At 39.2% G+C, this 23,531-nt stretch overlaps 1 protein-coding gene and 1 long non-coding RNA gene across 3 annotated transcripts in view; one reads left to right on the forward strand and one right to left on the reverse strand.

The window, feature by feature from the left end:
- LOC308628122 overlaps positions 1-3,389 on the reverse strand; it is an 84,756-nt gene extending 81,367 nt beyond the window's left edge. For both annotated transcript variants that reach the window (XR_014017498.1, XR_014017499.1), the window contains exon 1: positions 2,459-3,389. This is a non-coding gene — a long non-coding RNA (uncharacterized lncRNA). The remainder of the gene's footprint in view (positions 1-2,458) is intronic.
- Positions 3,390-3,755: 366 nt separating this feature from the next.
- Positions 3,756-23,531, forward strand: part of LRPPRC (leucine rich pentatricopeptide repeat containing) — a 104,449-nt gene continuing 84,673 nt past the window's right edge. The window contains exons 1-3 of the mRNA XM_081253956.1: positions 3,756-3,914; positions 16,415-16,614; positions 17,919-18,041. Coding sequence (XP_081110082.1) covers positions 3,766-3,914; positions 16,415-16,614; positions 17,919-18,041 — 472 coding nt within the window. The 5' untranslated portion in view covers positions 3,756-3,765. The remainder of the gene's footprint in view (positions 3,915-16,414; positions 16,615-17,918; positions 18,042-23,531) is intronic.

The following is a 23,531-nucleotide window of genomic DNA, read 5'->3' on the forward strand; positions in this document are numbered from 1 at the left end:
ACTCTTTCTCTCTTACACACACACAGCACATACCTTGCATGTGTTAACAGCTATTCATCCTTCAGACCTCAACTTAAAGATCCCTTCCCTGGAAACTTTTTTGATTCCCAGGTGAGGCATACTCGCTCAAGGAAACATGTCTCTTTCCTTCAGAACCCCTGTTTCAGTGTTTCATTCATTTAGTGTGATTATTTGATTAATATCTGCCTTGTCCCTTAGAATGTAACTTCCATAACAGTAAGGACCATGCCTGCTTTTGCCCATCATATTTTTTTCTACACTTAACTTGCTGCCTGGCAGAACTTAGGGGTTTAATAGTGAATACATTCATGATTGAATAAATGAATGCCTAGACAAATTTCATCAGTATTGCCTCATACTTCAAGAGGAAGCCTGGTACAAGAACAGAGAGAATATTGGTTGGGGATTAAGGGTTTCAGAGCTAGAAGCAAGTAGAAAAGAATATGCATTCATTTTCACTACTACCTCTACCAGCCTCATTGATTCTGCAACCACATGCCTTCTCTTTCCTTCTGTGACATTGGTTGGACTGGATTCTTACCTAAAGTCAATCCCTTCACTTTTGTACTGGATTCCATCCCGTCTTGTATATTCAATGTACTCTTTCTCCGTCTTATTCTGCATTTTCAATTTTTCACCACTTACTGCAGCACTGTCTAGAATTTTCTATGATGAAAATGTTCTCTGTGCTGTCCAATATGGTAGCTACTAGCTATATGTGGTTGAATGTGGTTAATTACTAAGGAACTGAATTTTAAAATTTATTTAAATTTAAATCTCTACTTCCCCTTCCTTCATGTACTCTTTTTTTTTTTTTTTGTGGTACGTGGGCCTCTCACTGTTGTGGCCGCTCCCATTGCGGAGCACAGGCTCCGGACGCGCAGGCTCAGCGGCCATGGCTCACAGGCCCAGCCGCTCCGCGGCATGTGGGATCTTCCCAGACCGGGGCACGATCCCGTGTCCCCTGCATCGGCAGGCGAACTCTCAACCACTGCGCCACCAGGGAAGACCCGGGAAGCCCCTGCATGTACTCTTAAACTTGTTTCACTCAATCATTTAGCTCAACATGTCACCAAAATGGCTCTTCTAAGCATCACCAGGGACCTGAGTTGAGAAATCCTATGGTCAATGTTGAGTGCTCATTTTACCAGAACAGCAGCATTTTACACGGTTGATAATTCCCATGGCTGAAAGATTTCTCTCTGTTATTTGTGGACTCACTACTCTCTCTTGGTTCTCTCCCTACCTCTCTGGCTATTCTTTCTCAGTTTCTTGTGCTGGATTTTCATCTTCGCATCCTCTAAATACTGAAGTGTCATAAATCTCAGTCCTTCGACCTCATCTTTTGTCTATCCATATTTTCCTCCTAGGTGCTTTCATCCATTTCTCATCCATTTCTATGGCTTCAAATAATAGATACAGACTGTAAACTCCGAAGTGTATCTCTAGCTCTGAACGCCAGACTTGTACATCATACAGCCAACCCCCTACTCAAACTTGACATTTGGATGTCTAACAGGCACTTCAAGTTTAATATTCCAGATTACTTTTGATTTCACCCTTTAAATCTGCTTTTCCCTCAGTCTTTCCCTTCTTAATCAGTGCCATCTCTATCTTTCTAATTGCTCAGGTCAAAAATTTTGGAGTCATTTTTGACTTACATCCCATAGCCAATCCATCAGTAAATCCTCTTGGTTCTATTTAAATAGAGTGAGGATCTGACCCTTTTTCATTCTCTCACCTGCCACCCCCCTTGTCCAAGCCACTACCATCTGTACTCTGGATTATTGCAAAAGCCTCCTCACTGGTCTCCCTACTTTTATTTATCCTTATTCCCTTAAAATCACCTTTTCAAACAGCAGCCAGTGTGATCCTTTAAAAATGCAAATGGATTCATATCACAACATACTAAACTTTCCAGTGGTTTCCCATCTCATTCTGAATAAAAATCAAAGTCCTTACTACAACACTCTGCATGATGAGGCCCCGAACTACCTCTCAGATCCCAACACCCACGGGTCCCCACCACCCCCTTTGCTCTTTCTTCTCAGCCACACCGTCCTCATTGTTCTCCGAGGGGGTTAAGCATACCACCCTTAATTCCTTTCCCCTTATTTATTTTACATCACAGTTCTTATCTGTCTTCCCAAACTAAACTTTGGAACCAATCGAATCTAAATCCAGACTTGGTCTGTTTTGTTCTCTGCTGTATCCGCATCTCAAATAGTGCCTGGCATTATCTGAGAACACTATTTATGTGTTCAATAAATCAGTGTTGAATGAGTGAATAAATAAATTATATCCTAGTGCCTAGTAGTATAACCCAGAGTAAATCATTTAACCTTTTTTTGGATCTCATTGTTCTCATCTCTCAAAGGAGAAATGAGCTGGATAACCTCCAAACATATTTATTCAGTAATTATTTAATGCAACCTACCGTGTGCTTGGCACTGGGTAGGTGCTTCCGCTACAGGAGAAGGTCGCACAGTTCCTGCTTTCAAGGAGCTCCTTGTCGGGCTTCCGGAAAAAACTTCTGAGCTTTCACCTGGGAATGCTTACAATACAGCTAGGCGAAGAGGGCGTTGCAGAATTGTCTGTACTTGAAGCCTGTTTTCGGCTTCCCACATAACTCCGATTGCTCCAACAGATACTGAACGGGCAAAACTTTGCTGAGAAAGCTGCTCTGAATTGTGTTTGAAAATACATACATAACTTGACTATCAATTAGTGTTTTTACAAACTGAGATGGCATATCACAGTACTGATTTAAAAGTTATGTTTATGAGTCGAAACCTTTGGGTAACTTGGGAACTTGTAACCCAAATTTACATATATAATATGCAAAAAATCTTTAAGTTGATTTACATGCACAGGGTACCCTTCCAGGTCGTAAGGCTGGGGGCCTCCTATTTTATCCCCAGATTTGGCTCAGGACTTTTTTTTTTTTCAGGACTCTTAATTATACTGTTATCTTGCTGGTGCATTTACTGATGGAATGGGTGGGGTGGGAGTTGGGGAATATAATGCATTCACCGCCAGCTTTAAAACTATACGACCTTCGTTAGAATCCATCCATTTCATAAAGCAAGGCACTGCTCATGGACTTAAAAGTTGGACCTCCGTATACTTTTACACTGTCCCCTGGCCCCAAGCACACAAATCACATCATATTTAACCTTGGAGGCCCCTAGCACAGAGCAAAGGTCCTTAACGTTCTTCCTGTCCCACACTTCTGACTATAGTACGTTCCTCTCAGTAGGCGCGGCATCTTGGGCTTGGAGCGGGAACCGCGTAAAGTCGGCTACAACTCCCGCACTCTGCAGAGAAAAGTCCCACACTGCGGGATCTTCACAGTCGGCTCTTCTCGAGAGTTCCCGGGTGTTCTCGCTAGTTGGCCCCCCACAAGCCCTTGCGCGAACCTGGGAGGAGTCGACCTCTTCCGACTCTACCAACTGAAAAGTGAAGGGGTGGAGGGACTGAACATGCTGACGTGAAGGAAAGAGAACGGAAAGACACGCTCCCTGGAATGATATGTCAAGCCATCTTGTAATGCACATATCTCGTGGGGATCATATGTCCTGGGAGAAACAGGTTTTTCCATCTTCCAAGTTATAACAACACGTGCCTCCCCCTACGTCTGGCGCGCCCGGCCTTTGGTCTCTCCCGCGCCGGGCGACCCCGAGGTCACGTGCTCCCCCTGTCTTTCTTGCCCAGCGTGCAGCCTACGGTGGGGACGGCCGAGCCATGGCGGCCTTGCTGAGACCGGCCCGGTGGCTCCTCCGCGCCGGGGCGGCCCCGCACCTCCCGCTCTCCCTGCGCCTTCTAGCGGGAGGCCCGAGCCGGCCGCACGCCGCCTTCTGTCCGCGCGCCGCTGGCGCCGGGCCCGTCTCCAGGTGAGTGCCCGGCTGCTTTCTCAGCCCGCCTGCAGCGCGGCAGTTCCTCGGGGTCGTGGACGTGGGCGAGGGCCGGGTCCCACCTGTGACCTTTCCACACCTTCTTCGCTGCTCCAGGTCCAGGCGTCCCCGGGCCTCGTATCACGTTCCTTACCGGGAGGTACCGGGGGGTTTAGGGTGACAGGGTTGGTCGCCCTCAGAAGGTTACGGCCACGGGCGTGGCTTGCTTCCGTCATGGATCCTACCATCGCCGCCTCGGACTCGGCCTTCCTGCCCTCGGGTTACAGACATCCTAAGAAGCTGAGAGGGGCTTTGAAGGCTGCTGCCGGGGGTCAGGTGTTACTCTTCTATGATTAACCGGCTCGGGTGTTGTCCCACGTGCAAGCGTTATTGGTGCTTAGTAACCATCTAGGACTTAAGTTTCGAGAGCTTTCTTTTTGGAGGGAGGATAGGTTGGGAATTTTGGGTGAGCTAGGAGTAGTTTAGAGGTGGAAGTTTAATTATCATTAGTTTGGGCTTTTACCTCCGTTTTCTTCAGTGGAGTTTACCTCTCAGTATTTACGAAGGTGTGTAGCGGGTTGGGAGTCGGGACAGTAGGCTCTGTAAGTGTCAGTGAATGGATAAGTGGACACATTCTAGGCACTCTGTGGGAACTGGGGGTGCAAAGGCAAATTAAGTTCTTAGTGGGTGTCAAATGTGTGAATAAATGCTCTCATGGATTGAGGTTTATCAGGAGGTAAGTTTGGTATAGACTTTGCCAAGGAGAGGATAAGGAAGCTTGATGAAGGTGTTAATTTGAGTTGTATTCTGATCGCCTGAGAAGGGTAGATGGGCACTGAGGTTTTAGAATTGAAGAAAAACTGATTTTGAAAGACGAGTGTTTATAAATAGAGGTACTTTGGGAGATAGCATAAGGACTAAGAGCTGAGGATCTGGAATAGGCCAGGGCTGGACTGCAGGCTTCTCTATTTGCATTATGCCACTGGACAAGTTACGTGACGTTGACGGGCCTCAGTTTCTTTAGTTATAATATGGGAGTAGTAATAGTGTTGGTGACATTGCATGAGGTTATCTATATAAAGCTCTTAACATAGGGCCTGGCTCCTAGTAAATGCTGTATTAGTTACTATAATAGTAGCAGTAATAGCTGTGATTGCGTGGATTTTTTGTGGTCCTGCTTGGAAACCTACTTTATGTGTAGAATTACATGGAGGAAATGTTTTATGACTTCTTAACAACTTAGTTATACATCTTTGGAATGTAGTCTGCTTATGACTTGGAGCCTACCTGAATTTTCTCATTAGGCCTGAACAGTTAACCTTTAGAAGTTGTGCCTCTGCTTTCACAGATCTACACTTCTTGGCTTTCAGAGAGTTTCTTTCGACAAAGTTGTGCCAATTATTTATATTTTTCTAGTCCTTAACGTCCCCCTGAGGCCAGGGGAGGGTCGATGTTACAGTTCATCTTCGCCGTTGCATTTGAGGAAAACAGTAGGGGGAACACAATCTAGTAGAAAGGGTGTTGGTCTGCTCATCAGACCTGGGTTCCATTTACTTGTGGCGTAACCTACGTAACCTTTTTGATCCTCAGTACCTTGTCTGTGAAGTAGAGGTAACAAGGCCTTTCCCTCTTCTTCTTTTTTTTTTTTTTGCGGTGCGCGGGCCTCTATTGTGGCCTCTCCCGTTGCGGAGCACAGGCTCCGGACGCGCAGGCTCAGCAGCCATGGCTCACGGGCCCAGCCGCTCCACGGCATGTGGGATCCTCCCGGACCGGGGCACGAACCCGTGTCCCCTGCATCGGCAGGCGGACTCTCAACCACTGCGCCACCGGGGAAGCCCTATACTTCAATTTTAAAAATTAAAAAAAAAAAAAGAAAATATCAAACTGGATTCATCTTTCCTCCCAAATCTGTTCCTCGTGCGTTCCCTGTTTTAGTGAATGTTGCTATTTCTGTCAGCTTTCTAGAGATTTTTCATTCATATTTCTTTGACCCTTCCCTGTTCCCATCCTCCCTCCTATGCATTGATTGCACAAATGATTACGTTCTGTTAGAGCTACTTCATCTGGAATGATTTCCCTCTTCTTCCAACCCCCACTTTATTCTGTAGTTTCCCTGGTAATTTGACCTTGTCATTTTCCTACTTAAGAATTAGACACTGTGGTGGCTCCCATTTGTTCCAGGATAAGGTGCTTCATGATCTGGAGATGCCTCTGGAGCCTCACTTCTTGTGAGTTCATTCCCATTGTGTCCTCTGTGCTAGCCATATCAAACTCTACTTCAGAGTCCTCCACAGCAGGGCTTCTGAAACAGTAATGAGCATAAGAATTCCCTGGGGATCCTCTGAAAATGTGGATTCTGACTTTGTAGGTATAGGTAGGGGACTGAGATTCCGCATTTTTAACAAGCCCCCAGATGATAAAGGTGCTGCTGGTCTGTGAACCAGCCAGGCTTTGATGGAGCACGTTGCACATCTCTTTACCTTTGACTGTGATGTTCACTGTTGGGATGTGTCTCCTCTTCTCTGTTTAATCTCTGTTGCTGTCTTCTCCCTTTGACCACTCCCTTCTTGTGCTTCCTCTCAGATCCAGAATCACTAAAGCACCCATGAACACTATTGCACGTGTACCCACCAGCACTCCAGACCTGTTTGAAGGTTCCTTGAAGGCAGGGACTTTGTCTTACTCTTTTTGCTTCCCCTGGTGTCTGACTTTGTGGCACATAGTGTCAAATGTTTGTTGAGTAAATCAATGAAAATCTTAGACATTGAGCAAGAAGTATTTGTGGGATGCAAAGGAGTTTGAAGGGGTACTTAACCCATTCATGTAGTGCAGTGGATCTCCACAAATTCACCCTGATCTTGATTTCCAGGAATGTCTGAGAAGGACAGATGAGTATTATTGAGTGAAATTATTAGAATTTATTTATACTTAGGTGCTTCAGAGGAAAGGTAAGCTTTGAGCTAAATCAGTTTGGAAGCGGATCTGGATTGATGATTATCTTAAAGGTGAAGAGCACATATTGCCCTATGACAGAATGATGCGACTTCTAAAATTGAAAGGAGAGAAAACTTTTCCTTGTTTACCTCTCATTAAAAAAACTTTCTCAGCACATCTTAAAAGTCTGTCTGGGTCCTTTGGAGTTGCGATTCAGCCTCTGCTCCCTGTGGGTTTAAGTTTATCAATTACAGAGGACTGTGATAGGCACGTGTACAACATATTATATATGTGCTATCCATAGAGAGGAATATAATACTGTGGCATTTCAGACAGAAGAAGGAAAGAAACATTTGTGGTAGGGAATCGCTCAAGTTTAAGAGGCCATGTGGTAATGAGTAGTCAGAATGTTCCAGGGGAAGAAAGAGGAGGAAGAAACTTGGGGCCATACTTTTATCCTGTGTGTCTACGTGGGGTGGGATGTAGTGGAAGTTGATACTGCAAAAGCCAATCAATTTCTTTTTTTTAAAAAATAATTTACTTTTGGCTGCGTTGGGTCTTCATTGCTGCGCGTGGGCTTTCTCTAGTTGCAGCAAGGGCTTCTCATTGTGGTGGCTTCTCTTTGTTGCGGAGCACGGGCTCTAGGCATGCGGGCTTCAGGAGTTGTGGCACACGGGCTTAGTTGCTCCGCGGCATGCGGGATCTTCCCGGACCAGGGCTCGAACCCGTGTCCCCTGCATTGGTAGGCGGATTCTTAACCACTACGCCACCAGGGAAGTCCCCAGTCAATTTCTTAAAGCTACCAGGGTTGATTAGAAAGTTGGTTGGAAGCCGTTGGAGGCTTTTGAGAGGTACAGGTCTTGACAAAGTTTACAAAGACCCTCGGAGAAATAGGGACTGGGGATAGATAGACCAGTGAGGAACAACATTGATACATACAGCAGATTAGGGTTAATAGGGCCACAACTAGGTGGTGCAGAACCGAAGAAAAGATACTTCCTTTTCTGAAGGAAAGAGAACAGGAGCTTGGCAAGAATGTTAGAATTAGGAAGAATTGATTTGGAGATTAGGATAAATAATAGTACCTTTGGGGTAGATCTTTACCATTGTCAGACTGTGTTTGTATGAATTTATCACACACATTTCATCTTCTGTGGGTTGATATTACAAATTAGGAAACTGAGGTTTAGAAGAGTGAAGTTAATTTATCCAGGATCTCCAGTTGGGATTCAACTGCAGATGCTGTGATTCTCAGCTCCCAAATGCTTTGAATATGTTGTGTTTTAGGTGCTGAAGGGATTACTTATGGACATAAAAACATTTTTTTTAAAAGGCAATACATAATACAGTATGAATTGAGGAATTAGAGACTATCACAAGTAAGTAAGCACATGATAAGATCTCAGAATGTAAACTCTGGAGGGCATCTCTAGAATAACCTAGTCTATCCCACTCTTGCTTTATATTGATAGATTCTACAGAGTATCTTGCTCCACATTACATCAAAGGTCCCAGCCTGGTTAACTGACTCTTTTACTTCCTGTCATAGCTGAGACAAAGGAGACATCCCTTTGGACTGGAGGAGCCTGAGATGGAGGGGACGTCTGGATAGGTGGAAAGGAATGGCATTGTTTCAAGCCAGAAGACTGTTACCAAGTGTAGGAGGGTTGCAAATGACTTTTTTACTCTGAAGTTCTGTGACTTACCGTAAAGCATAAAGCAGTGTTTGGGGGACAGCCTAGCTGGGCAAGAGTTTTTGGAGAATTGAGGTCTTGCAAAATTCAGGGAGAATTTTTCAGGGAGAAAATAGTTCAGGGAGAAAGTTCATTGTGACAGCTTTACAAAAGATTTTTTAAAAGATCAAACAGCAGATATTTATTGAGTACCTTCTATAGTAAGAGCTATTTATTGAGCACTCGTTTGTTAGGAATCTTATATTTATTTTTTATGTGATCTTTACAAGTTAGGTATTTTTTCTCACGTGAGGGAACTAATGCTTAAACCAAATACCTTTCCCAAAGTCACGTACCTGTTAAACAGCATAGCTTGGATTTCAGTAGGCCTTTTAAAATAAGTCTTGTACTTTCTGCTAATACATTTTAAAAAGAAGAAATAACGTAGTTAATATTTATTATGCTTACTTTGCTGAGTCCTTTAAGTATACTTTTCTCAGTGTTGCCCAGACCTTGGGCATTTGTGTACTGCCTTCACATTTTTGGCCAAATCTAGTACTACCTAAGCTATTATTTATGTTTAGCATTTTTCTTTTCATTTGGTTTAGGTTTAAACTGACATCTTATAACTTAATTTTGTTTTAAGCAAGAATGCTAGGAAGATAAAGAGCTAGATGCAATAGTTATTTTAAACTATTTATTGAAGTAAATAAAACTACAGAAATAGAAAGTCTTTGTCTACATGCTATCTAAAATCATTTTCCTGGCAGAAGTGCAATATTTTGGGAAACACTGCATTATCTCAGTCTTTGTGATATTCCTGTGAGGTGAGTACTATTATCTCTGAGATTTTACAGGCTTAGAGAGAGTTGTGGTAACTTGGCCAAAGTTACATATCTTAGAAATGGCAGAGCGTGAAATCAGGACAGTCTGGTTTTTTGTTTTTTGTTTTTTCCTTCCAATGAGAATGTCTTGAATGGCCTAAATTTTGCATAATGGCTAACCGTTTATCCTTTTTTTTCATATAATTAGAGACTTTTGGCTTATAATTAGTGATAGTTCCCAGGAAACATGGCAACAGATATAAAAAGAATATGTGAGACATTTCTTATTGGAATCTAGGTTTCTGTTGAGTCTGGTGTTAGCAAATTTGGAATTCTAGACTTTTCAGTACAAGCTCTTCTGTTCTTAAGCTGCTTTCTTTTCTCCTTATAATATAGAGTTTACAGTTAGTGGCCATGTTGGAAATTCTTAATTTTTTTAAACACATAAAATATTCCTGTTAAATTTGACTCTAAATAAGAATTTTAAGGACCAGAATTAGGAGTAATTGCCAAAATTTCCCCTCCTTATCCCAATAACCATTTTACATTTTTACATTAAGCCCACATTCTGAAAGCTGGTGTGTTTCCACTATGCCATGGAGCCTTCTGTTTTTGTCTCTAAGATTGTGCTTATCAAGTGTTATGAAAATGGTACATAATACGTTAAGATGTATACAGAGGATTAATTAAGTCTCTGTAGGGCTGTTTTACATGAATTTTTCTCTATTACATGGAAGTGAGAATTAACAAATTGTACTGGCAAGACTTGTTGCCTGGAATTTGCAGTTAAATCAGGTGGGAGCCTTGGTGATTCTCATCTCCGCGCCCACCCTCCTCTAAGCTTCAGTCTCTCGGACTGCTGCAACAGCATCCTAAATAGTATCTCTATTAAATTCTTGCTGCTGTCTAATTTATGGTCCACCCTGCAGCTAGACTGATCTTTTCTAAACAGAAATAGATCATACCACAACCCCTGCTTACAAAACCTTCAGTAGGGTTCTATACAGTTTTGTACTTGGAATGAAATCTGTATCTAGAATAAAATCCAGACTCCTTACCTTCACAATCCTCCATGATCTAGCCCAGCCTTCCTCTTCAATCTCATCCCATCTGTTGCTAATGCACTTGGTCTGCTGACTGTTCTACTTGGCCTAGAATACTCATCCTCTGATATCTGTATGGCTGCTGCTTTTCATCCTTAGTTAAAAATTTTGAGTGTCATCATCTTTATACATTTAATCCAAAGTAGAACCCTACTATTGTTTCATTGGAGTCACAGAACTTAACACAACTCGTGGGTTTTGTTGTTTTGTTTTTTAAGTTTAACTAATTGACTTATCCCGTTTACTTACTAGATAAGTAGAAAGGCTGATACTAGCACAGTGCTTTATACATAGAAGGTGCTTAATAAATCTTTGAATCAAAAAATGAAAGAATGTAGGTGTTGTGATAAAAGTGAAAAAAACAGTTATAGGATCCTAAAGAGGCAGTGACATGAGACGGTTTTGGGGGAGATTGGTCTGGCAGTTGTATGAAGAAAAGGTGAAGCCTGAGAAACTAATAGGAGTTTTGTTGCAAAAATCCATGTGTTCTGGATTGAACAAGGGACTCAGAAATAAGGAGGTATCTGAGGGCTCAGCAGATGCGCTGTGAAGGATGAGAGGGATTGAGCAATTATCCTAAGATTTTGAGCTTGAGGGAACAATGTAAAGGTGGTGTAGTCAGTAGCAGTGAAGAAATTTGAAAGGAATACCAACCACTTTTAGGAGGAGTCATTGATTTTTGAATTTTTAACATGTTAAAACTTAATTGGAATCAGTATATACATAAAATGTATAAAATAATTATATACTGCAGCCAAGTTGGGTTTATTCCGGGTGTGCAAGCCTGGTTCAGCGTTTGAATAGTCAATTGATGTAATCAACCATATCAACAGACTAAAGAAAACTCAAGTAGAGTAGTTAAAATAAGGGATTGGTGAGAACATAAGAGAAATTTGGTTACCTATTGCCTACAGAATAGTTCAGCAAAAAAATATGCTGCTGTGAGAGCAGCATTGTGAAAATCAGTCTTGTATTTTATAAGCATGTCATAAAATCCAAATCCCGTAGTTATCAGCCATTGTAGACTTTCCCTTATCTCGTCTCACATTCCCTGCCTAGGTTTAATTTTTACCACTTTCCAGTGTGAACTGCCTGTTGCAGCCAGATTAGTTTCCTTGATGCCCTTCCGCCATGTTGAGCTCATTTCAGAATGAAATTACCCACGTACAAGTACAGGTCCTGTCATTTAACTAGCTTTACTGTGACTTTGGGCAAGTTACTTCACTTTTCTTATCTGTAAAGTCAAGATTATAGTCGTAATTTTCTATTACCTTGCATGTCTTAAATGCATAATAAACATTAGCTACTGACTATACCTATTCTATCGCTGTATCTTTAAACTCTGATAGCTCTAAAGTGATGCCAAATTGGCTCATAATAGCAGTGAAAAAGGAAGAAGAGAATAGGGAAGGGAGAGTTTTAAAAATGTATGTGATTAGTTTGGTGTATATTCAAAGTTTAAAAGGAATGAATAACAGTTCAATAAAAAGCTTACTTGAAAGAAATAAAGACTGAGACTATCCAAAACATACAAAGAACTCTTAAAACTCAACAATGAGAAAACTTAATGACCTAGTTGAGAAATGAGCAGATCCGAACAGTTCACCAAAGAAATACTGAAGGCAAATAAGCATATGAAAAGATGCTCATATCATATGTCATTAGGGAATTGCAAATTAAAACAACAATTAGATACCACTACATACGTGTTAGAATGGCTAAAACACCCGTGGCATCTGTGGTGAGGATGTGGAGCATAGTAACTCTCATTTATTGCTAGTGGGGATGCAAAATGGTACAGTCATTTTGGAAGATAGTTTGACAGTTTCTTACAAAGATAAATAAACCTAAGCTTACCATATGATCCAGCAGTCATACCCCTAGATATTTACCCAAATGAGTTGAAGATTTCTGTCCACACAAAAACCTGCACACAAATGTTTACAGTAGCTTTATTCGTAATTGCCCAAAATTGGAAGCAACTAGTATGTCCTTCAGTAGGTGAACTGATAAGCAAATTGTGGTACATCCATACAGTGGAATGTTATTCAGCACTAAAAAGAAATGAACTATCAAGCCATGAAAAGACACAGGGGAACCTTAAATGTGTATTGCTAGGTGAAAGAAGCCAATCTGAAAAAGATTACATCCTGTATGATCCAACTATATGGCATTCTGGAAAAGGCGAAACAAGACAAGTAAAAAGTGGTTGCTAGGGGTTCAGGAGGAGGGGGAAGGGATGAGTAGGTGGAACACAGGGCATTTTGAGGGCAGTGAAATATTCTGTGGTTCTGTAATGCATGTCATGTATTTGTCAAAACCCATAGATATGTACACACAGAGCGTGAACCTTTTTGTATACTATAGACCTTAGCTAATAAAAATGTATCAGTATTGGTCATCATTTGTAACGAATGTACCACACTAATGCAGAATGTTAATAGAGGAAATTAGGTGGAGGGGGAAGAGGTTAAAATACATGGGAACCCCGTACTTTCTGGACAGTTTTTCTGTAAACTTAAAAATGCCTTGAAAAAGTAAGGCATTGATTTTTTTTTTTTTTTTTTTTTTTTTTTTTTTTTTGTGGTATGCAGGCCTCTCACTGCTGTGGCCTCTCCCGTTGCGGAGCACAGGCTCCGGACGTGCAGGCTCAGTGGCCATGGCTCACGGGCCCAGCCGCTCCGCGGCACGTGGGATCTTCCCAGACCGGGGCACGAACCCGTGTCCCCTGCATCGGCAGGCAGACTCTCAACCACTGCGCTACCAGGGAAGCCCAAGGCATTGATTTTTAAAAGTGACAGGCTTAATAGGGGAGCCTATTAATTAGGGAACCCATGGAAGCCTGTTTATAATCTAATAATAATCTAGTCCTTGTACCTTTTTGAAATATGGATGCTCAACTATAAAATCATTATTTTTTTCACTAAAGAGTCAAAAAACACTAGCACCAGTTATAAAAAACAACAAAACCTGAGAAAAATAACTTTTTAAATGCCAGATTTTGCCAGAGAAAATTCATGGGTAACCTGGAAGTTGGTTGTGAGTGCTGGAGTCTCAGGAGGGAATCTGAGAAATTTAACTCAAAAATATAAAGGAGCCATTTATGACACTTTGGTGAAATGATAAAATAATCTTCCCTTATGTGTTTACATCACTTGGTCATCAGGTTTTGGAGGCAGTGCATTCCAGCTTGTTCAGGCCTGATGGTTAGGTTCCTGCCTTGCATGGACCCACCTTAACCCCTGCACTTGTTCTTTCCTTTCCTTTCTATCACAACATACCTATCGTTCTAGGCTGTGAACACACCCTTTTTCCTTCAGGGTGTGTTCAAGTGAATTTAAAAATAAATTCTGTGTCAAATAAGAAATGTAGAAAGCGCTGCCATGTGAGGATTCACTGGAGAATTTTTTTTTTTTTTTTTTTTTTTTTTTTTGGCGGTACGCGGGCCTCTCACTGTTGTGGCCTCTCCTGTTGCGGAGCACAGCCTCCGGACGCCGCGGCATGTGGGATCCTCCCAGGATCACGTTCCTCCCAGGAAGTGCCCGTTCGTAAGGGCACGAACCCGTGTCCCCTGCATCGTCAGGCAGACTCTCAACCACTGCGCCACCAGGGAAGCCCTGGAGAATCCTTTTGAAGAGTGAAGAATCCTTTGGTTTAAATATGTAACCTTTCCCCTCCCCAGTTTATTTTATAGTAGATTCATATTTCACTTAACTAATTAAAGCCAAACACACTTGAAGTAGACTTAGCAGCATTGAAGATTTATTTTGTGAGAAAAATTAGCTTTAGAATGTTCAGCATGCAGTGCTGGTTTATTAACGTCTCTGTTTTCTGCCTGGATTTTATTTGTGTTTGTTTGATCTTACATTTTATTTTATTTTTTAATATTTTTTTATTTATTTTGGCTGCACAGGGTCTTGGTTGTGGCATGTGGACTCTTAGTTGCGGCATGCATGCGGATCTAGTTCCCTGACCAGGGATCAAACTCTGGCCCCCTGCATTGGGAGCGCGGAGTTTTACCCACTGGACTACCAGGGAAGTCCCTGATCTCACATTTTAAAACTGCATTTTAAGCAAAGGTTTTATTTTTATGCCCCTTCACAGTTTATCAGGTTTGGGATGTATAAAAAACATTGACAAATACACTTCACTACAATTTTGAAATCTCTTATGTTATTTAGCTTTCATTGTTGAACAATATTATTGTACACTCACCTGAACCTGACACATTGTTCTGGGTGATTTAAAATAATATTTTGTGTTTGCCTGACTAACAAGGGCATAGGTTAGTAACAGCCAGACAGACAGCCAGAGAAAACTTTTGAAAATAAGGGATAAATATATGTAGGCATGTATCTTCTGTGGTTTATAGGTAAAAATCTAGCATTAATTAATTAATTAATTCAGTTCATTTAACTAACTTTAATCAATTAGCCATCTACAAGTGCTGATCATTAGGCTTCTTAACTAAACAAGATAAGACATTGTCTTGTTAGTATTTTGATTTTTTCCATTGTTTTCCAGTCTACTGATTTACGTAGGTGGAATCATTGATGGCCAGAGTGGTTGTGATTTGTCCCAGGTCACAGAGGTAGAATTTCTAGTCGAGTATCAGTTACTGCCTCTGTGTTTTACATAACCTTGTTGTGAAACTACTGGTGTAGCTTTCTTTAATGTAACATCAGGTACTTAATCATTCAGCTTTGTGACTGGTTTTCCAGGTTAATAACATAGGATAGGAAGTCAACAATTTTATTTTTAAACTCACTAGTATGTAAATATTTATTTTGGTAATTGTGGTAAAAAATGTGCACATGCTAGAAAAATGTGATTGTCATCCTAAAGGCATTCTTAAATTAGTAAGTAGAGTGTTTTTACATTATACTTAGTTACTGTGTACTTAGTGTGTATTATTTAGTTATACTTACTGGCTACTTCTGAAAAGTCTAAGATATTTGGGGGTAAAGATGTAAATCTCTGAGAATTAGATAATTTTGTGTGAGATTTGAATGCACAGAAAAAGTTTAAATTCAATTCAAAGATTTATGACAGGGTTTCCTTCACACATAAGGATTATTTCTAAGTTTGATGTTTGTAAATCAGGTAGAGCCTATTTCTACAGCGTAGAATACCTCTGATTTCACGTTTTGGAGCATTTGGTCTGCATGCTAGACCTGTTTTATTAAAATGTTGAATGGTTTAAAGGTTGTTTGCTTTTTGTAAACACACATGTACTAATCTGACCTTAATTTATAAGCATTTTTTTCCTTTTGACTTTCCCCAAATTAATGATGTTTAACAGCAGAAATCTAGTTTTATATTTGTTGGTTGCAGTTAAAATGATTAGAAAAGTATACAGTTAGCATTTTGACATATGAATTGAGAGTTAAAACATCACTATAAAATGTTTCAGATTTATTTAGAAAGATGGGAAATTCTTTTGTCATTAATGATCCTTTAAAATGTATAATTTTAACTTGGAAATTGGTCTTCTTAATAATTCATAATAAGCAACACCTAGAAAGCATTTGAAGAATGCTTTAGAATTCTTCAGAATTTTAGATATATTTTAGATCTCTTGTCTCATTTGTAGAGGTGAGAAGAGCTTTGTAGCGTAATCTTCATTTTCCTTCACTGACTTGGTTTTGGTTAAGGGAGATTTAAAAACACTTAAAACATACCATATTATTGTCTTAGTTTGAGTTGATTCCATGTGAAAAGTTATCGAGACATTGTCGAACAGTTATTCAAGAGGTTACTTTGCACGCAATTTATGTGCATGTGACTTCATTTAAAGCAAAGGTCAAAACTTTCTTCCCTACCAATTTATACTTCTCTGTGCATTTTTGCTATTGTGCTATGAATTTAGGTATTTAGTAACTAATAAGAAAGCTTTGTATAAATTTTACTCACAAAGATGACCTATGTGGTTAGTAGTTGACAGTTTATTTCTAATCATTTTGTAGAGCGCTACTGAGCCAAACCAGGCTATATGCCATTGCTGCTGAAAAAAAGAATTATCTTCAAGAGGAGCCCACTTCTTCTCATAGAAGAAATGCCAGTCAGTTTGATTGGGCTCTAATGAGGCTAGATAATTCTGTCCGAAGAACTGGCCGCATCCCTAAGACTCTTCTACAAAAAGTCTTTGATAACACCTGCCACTCAGGTATTTCAAGATTTTCTGTTCAAAAAGTTGAACTTCTTAAGTACTGGTTTGGTGGTAAGCTCATTATAGAGCACATTACTTGATACTTTAAATTTTGTTATTTCTATTCATGATTTTATGTTATGATTGTGATCTTTCTGTTTTTCCAACTCATCAGAGCAAAGTTTTGAGTAAAACATTTTGTTTTGCATGTTTATTTCAAAATCAGCAAATAAAAATTGTCTTCTCCCACAGTTTATGAAGGAATCACTTTCAGTGGTAACTTTTCTTGGAAGATACTAGTTTTTCTTATCTTCTATTGTATAGTGTCTGCTTTCCCTAAGATAATCACATATGACAAATTCCCAGAAAGACTGATAATCACTATTTCCCTTTCATTTTCACTTAGCTATTAAAATTTATTTGAGTCACTTATGCAACTTTGATAATCTGATAGAAACTTGCCCTCAGCCCCCCCCAAAAAAACCCTAACCACACATGCTCACACAAAAGCCCACGTGCAAGCCACACACATAATTTTGTATATAGTTTGAGAGCATTCACCAGCTTCCCAAAGCCCATCCATGATTTCAGTCACATTAAGCTGTAGAATCTAATGATGAGGGAGACTAAAGAAGTATTAGTAATAACTTGCATTTAAAAACAGTTTTTATCATTTTCTCTCTTTGATTTATTGAGTGGTACGGCTATCACCGCAGTCAGTTTTAGAACATTTTTATCACCCCCAAAAGAAACCTCCATACTCCTAAACATCAGTCCCCAAACCCCCATCCCTTCCAGCCCTAGGCAACCACTAGTGTACTTCCTTGTAGATTTGCTTATCCTGGATACTTTATATAAATGGAATCATGCAATAAGTGGTTTATTTTTGTTTTTGTTTTCAAGTCAGCTTTCAGAGACGTGGATAAAGGGAGAAGGAAGTTAATATTTTGTAGAGGATTATAAACCTAAGTTGGATATTCTTGGGTTTTAATTGTACTGCTTTGTGCTATTTTCATAAGATACTGAGAAGTTTAGCGTTTCTATTGCAGTAAGCACTAGGTTCTTTGTAGTCTTGCAGATTGTATAGATTTATAACCTTAGCTTCCCTAAGAAAACAGATCAGTTTTAAAAACTTGTAGTAACATTGTAAATGATACTTGTTGATTGGGATAGGATTTTTCTGATTTATGAGTACTCTTTTAATATTATCTTTAGTGAGGCAGGAGATTTTAAAATATTTACAGATTTCAACTTAAGTTTTGATATTTATCTGCATGGTACTGATACTGTGTTAAATATTTTCCGTTAACCTGTTTTCATAGGTAGCCCAGGTGGTAATCAAGCCTTGCTTCTGCTGCGCAGCTGTGGTTCTCTCTTGCCTGAACTAAAGCTCTCAGAGAGAACAGAATTTGCTCATAGGATATGGGACAAACTTCAGAAATTGGGTATGATTGTATGAATATATGATGTGTATAAAGGGTGTAGATACTTTTTCTTTAGTAAAAAAGAATTTCTTTTCATAAATGCTGTAGTTCAGTTTTATGGAAGGGTTTTACTTGATTCATATTTTTTTGTGGTGTGACTTATTTGGTGAGTTATAGTGACATCTAGGGGCATTAAGAATAAAATATTTTTTCATAACAAGTATTACTTTTAGGGTAAGTTAAAAAGAACGAAGTAGAAAGACATTTAGTCTGTCAAAGTTATAAATGTACGTGCTATTTGACCAAGCATTTCTATTTGTTAGAATTTATTAACATATAAAGCATTTCAGTGTTTTAATATGTTTATACTTAAAATAATTCCTTTTGAAGTATAGTTGATTTACAATATTATATTAACTTGAGGTGTACAACATAGTCTGTTTGTTAGAGTTTAGATAGATACACTCACATGTGCAAAAGGATATTCTTCATTGTAGCTTGTTTGCAAAAGTATGAAATTGGAACCAACTCTAATGTCCCTCACTAGAGGTTTGGTTACATAAATTATGGAGTGTTATGGAATAACAGTTATGGAATTGTTATGGAATATGGTGCAACCATTAAAAGAATGGAGTTCTTCATATACTAATGTGGGGTTTTCTCCAAAATATAATTAAAAATTAAGATGTAGAACAGAGTGTATAGTTTGATACCATTCTGAAGAAAAATGTTTATATGTGTATGTGCATATAATATTAAAATATTTCTTGAAGGATGATAAACACTAGATACAATTTTTACTCTATACTTTTAAAAAAAATTATAGTTGATTACCCTATACTCTTTCATACTTTTTCATTTTGGGGCTATGAATAGTACCTATTCAAAAAATAAAATAGTTTAAAAGGTCATTTGATAAAATTCAGTGTTCATTCCTGATTTAAGAAAATCTTAACAGGGCTTCCCTGGTGGCGCAGTGGTTGGCAGTCCACCTGCCGATGCAGGGGACACGGGTTCGTGCCCCGGTCCAGGAAGATCCCACATGACGCGGAGTGGCTGGGCCCGTGAGCCATGGCTGCTGAGCCTGTGCATCCGGAGCCTGTGCTCTGCAATGGGAGAGGCCACAACAGTGAGAGGCCCGAGTACTGAAAAAAAAAAAAAAGAAAATCTTAACAAAGCAAACTAGAAATATCTATATGTCAGTAATTCACATAATTTAAAAACACATGTTGAACTGGGAGAAATATTTGTGAGAATGGTTATATTCTAAAGTAGAAAAGAGCCCTTACATAGTAATCATAACATTAATACCTCAATAGAAAGATAGACACGTATTACTTTCTATTATAATTGTTCACAAACATGTCTTTTCTCTATACTGTATATCCTTTGTGAGAGTAGAATTCATAACATCTTTGTTTTTCTCTTTGCCAGTAGAATAATGCTTTGAACTTATTACACTTGTTAACTAGTTGTTGAATTAATATTGTTAGAAACATATTGTTAGAAACATATTGTTAGAAGAGCCACCGTGACTCTTGTTCACAGACTTTTATAAAGCTGTAAGAGATTTTTTAGCTTAGGTAATAGTAATATGTCCAAAGTTGCAGAATGAGCTGTGACAGATCTGAGACTGGAACTGAGTTTTCCAGACTAAAGGGGATTCTTTAGTCCCCTTTAGTCTGGAAATGATAGGCTCTCATTTCAATGTTGCCATATGCTAAATTTTTGTTTGTTTGTGTTTTGCGATACGCGGGTCTCTCACTGTTGTGGCCTCTCCCATTGCGGAGCACAGGCTCTGGACGCGCAGGCTCAGCGGCCATGGCTTACGGGCCTAGCCACTCCGCGGTATGTGGGATCTTCCCGGACTGGGGCACGAACCTGTGTCCCCTGCATCGGCAGGCGGACTCTCAACCACTGCGCCACCAGGGAAGCCCTAAATTTTAAAAATATAATTACTTCTGGTGTACTTCTTGACCACATTGTGATAATATATGTCTCCTTAAGTTTTTTTATTCAGGTTATTTATCTTTTCTGGAGTGTTCTTTTGTTTCTTATTCTTTAAGTCAATCCATTTTTCAAGCTATAATCTAAATCCCTCCTTTCTAGAGTTTTACCTCCAGTCCCAATTAGTGTCTCATCAGTTGCCTGCATTAGAATTGTGAATTTGTCTTTTTTTTTTCCTTTGGCTGCGTTGGGTCTTCGTTGCTGCACGTGGGCTTTCTCTAGTTGCAGTGAGTGGCAGCTACTCTGCGTTGTGGTGTGTGGGCTTCTCATTGTGGTGGCTTTTCTTGTTGCGGAGCACGGGCTCTAGGCATGTGGGCTTCAGTAGTTGTGGCACATGGTCTCAGCAGTTGTGGCGCACGAGCTTACTTGCTCCGCGGCATGTGGGATCTTCCTGGACCAGGGATTGAACATGTGTCCCCTGTACTGGCAAGTGGACTCTTAACCACTGCGCCACCAGGGAAGTCCCTGAATTTGTCTTTTTAATAGATATTCTTCTCTTGGAGGCTGATGATCTTATCTTATTCATATTTAGATCTTTGTCATGAACCTTCCAGTGTTTTGCACATGTTGGGTACTAAAGTAGTAATAGTTGAAATTGTAGAAAATGTTCAAGCAAATTTAACTTAACTTCAAAAAAGTTCAAATTCTACTTCATTAAATAGTAAATCTATTAATATTAACATGGTTCAAATGCAAAAGGTTCAATAAAGTTTATAGTGAAAGGCTTTGACCTATGTTCCCCAGACACCCAGTTCCACTCTTGGGGGCAATCAGTCAAATCTAACTTAAAAAAAATTCTCTAAGATAATAATCACATTTTGGAAAAAGATAGATATAATTTTTTTAGAAAACTATTTCTTACAAAGGCTGTTAATCTATTTGGGATTGCAAAAAACCTTGATCACTAGAACTCTGGTTTAGAGACAAAGGTAGGGAGGGATAAAAACTAAAAATTACTCTGAACAAAAAAGTGCAAACATGTCTTTAAGTATTGGTATTAAGGGCAGGTCCACATTTAATATATTTATATAATCTTAATGAAGGGGACTATATAATGACATCTTAAAGTTTTCAGATGACACCATATTTTTCTTGAACAGTAAAATGCCAAGCTAATTAACATAACTACACATAAAAAGCCCTGATGACAGAAAAGTGGCAGGTAACTTACTGTGGGCAAGCACAAGGTAATACATGGAGGAGAGAATAATTATCCAAAATACACCAATGGATGAGCACTAATCTAGCAAGAAACCTGGCTTTTATCTAAAATAGTAATATTTTAGGATATTCTTTCAAGTTTGAACAAAATAAGTATAAGATAAATGTAAGTAGATGACAGTTTACAAAATTATTACATAACGAGATTGAACAAGAACATAATATTAAAACATTAAAAGTAGTGGACAGCAGAGCCAGAGCCATGAGATAGTATTCGAGGTATAAGGGGATATGGTAAGGTACATAAGGAAATACTATTATATAGCTTTTGATTATTAAAGTAAGATATTTTAGGATTATGTCCCTAAACTTGGAGTTTTTAATTTAAATTTTAGTTAAAGACTTTAATTCACTCTATGAAAGATACACTATGTATTTTTTTTAAATCCTCTATTTTTTAAGAAATGACCCATGAAATTAACTAGACATAATAGTAAATATGGGGATAAGATTTTTATTGAAGTTCACAGAAATGTCTTTGTCATCTGTAGAACCTTGTCAGTGTGGCAGAAATAAAGAAATGAAACCCAGTTGAGTTAACATTGATCTTGACTAAAATCTGTATGAAAATCCAGAATAGATGTTACTTATCTGGATTTTCAGCAGTTTCCTCAGCTTTTCCAGCACACTAGAGTAAATACCTTTATAAAATGATAGAATATAACTTTCTCAGCCTTAGAGCTGTAGCCAACCATTGTTAGAGTTCAACTTGAGTTGATGGTTTTTTGAAAGTTCTCAGACACTACATTGGTAACCTTGTTGCATAATTATATTACAGATGTGGACTTGCACATGGTTCCCTGTAAGGCCCTGTATAAAGTATTACAATGGTTAAGAGATTGGGCTCTCAAGGCAGACTACCTACATTCAAATTTATGGTCACATACCAGCCTTGTGGCCTTGGATAAATGGAAGAGTCAGTTTTCCTAATCTGTAAGATGGGGATGATAATAGTACCTTCCTGAAAGCTGTTGTGAAGAGTAATTCAACTTCTGTATACAGAGCACTTAGTACAGTGCCTGAAACATAGTAAATACACTACATGTCTAAGGTTAAAAACAAGTTTTGATTTAATAGAACAGGACTCTACTGCTTTGAATGTCAGACTGACACCACAGGCCTGTGTAGCCACAGACAGTTGAATAAAGATATAAAATTTAATTCCCGACAATTTAGTAAAACATGTTAGCACTGTATTGATATGGTAACCGTGATGTCATGTTGTGCGTTGGTGTAGTAAGGCTGAGTGGTAACCTTAATTGATATGGCCTTAAGCAAGATGAACATAGAAAGAAAACAAAGGGCATTGGAATACAGGTAATTAACAATAGCAGACTAGAAATGGTGTTCAGCAACTGGAAATGGAGTGGAAATGGAGCCTTCAAACACTGAGTAGCCTGGTTAGTAAATAAGCAAAATTGTTAGCACAGTCCTACCTGTATATAAGAACTGCAGTCACAATCCATCCATCTCAGGGTATCTATAATGTGGCAAGGACTGCTTTATAAGGAAAAATCTTTCAGCCACTTTAAATGTAGGGGTCTTACTATTATAAAATTCTTAGAGGAAAACATAGGCATAACACTCTATGACATAAATCACAGCAAGATCCTTTTTGACCCACCTCCTAGAGAAATGGAAATAAAAACAAAAATAAACAAATGGGACCTAATGAAACTTAAAAGCTTTTTGCATAGCAAAGGAAGCCATAAACAAGACGAAAAGACAACCCTCAGAATGGGAGAAAATATTTGCAAATGAAGCAGCTGACAAAGGATTAATCTCCAAAATTTACATGCAGCTCAATATCAAAAAAACAAACAACCCAATCCAAAAATGGGCAGAAGACCTAAATAGACATTTCTTCAAAGAAGATATACAGACTGCCAACAAACACATGAAAGAATGCTCAACATCATTAATCATTAGAGAAATGCAAATCAAAACTACAATGAGGTATCACCCCACACCAGTCAGAATGGCCATCATCAAAAAATCTACAAACAATAAATTCTGGAGAGGGTGTAGAGAAAAGGGAACCCTCTTGCACTGTTGGTGGGAATGTAAACTGGTACAGCCACTATGGAGAACAGTATGGAGGTTCCTTAAACAACTAAAAATAGAACTACCATATGACCCAGCAATCCCACTACTGAGCATATACCCTGAGAAAACCATAATTCAAAAAGAGTCATGTACCACAATGTTCATTGCAGCTCTATTTACAATAGCCAGGACATGGAAGCAACCTAAGTGTCCATTGACAGATGAATGGATAAAGAT

This window comes from Mesoplodon bidens (assembly GCF_964165515.1).
Source record: "Mesoplodon bidens genome assembly, chromosome: 14".
NCBI classification, from domain to species: domain Eukaryota; kingdom Metazoa; phylum Chordata; class Mammalia; order Artiodactyla; family Ziphiidae; genus Mesoplodon; species Mesoplodon bidens.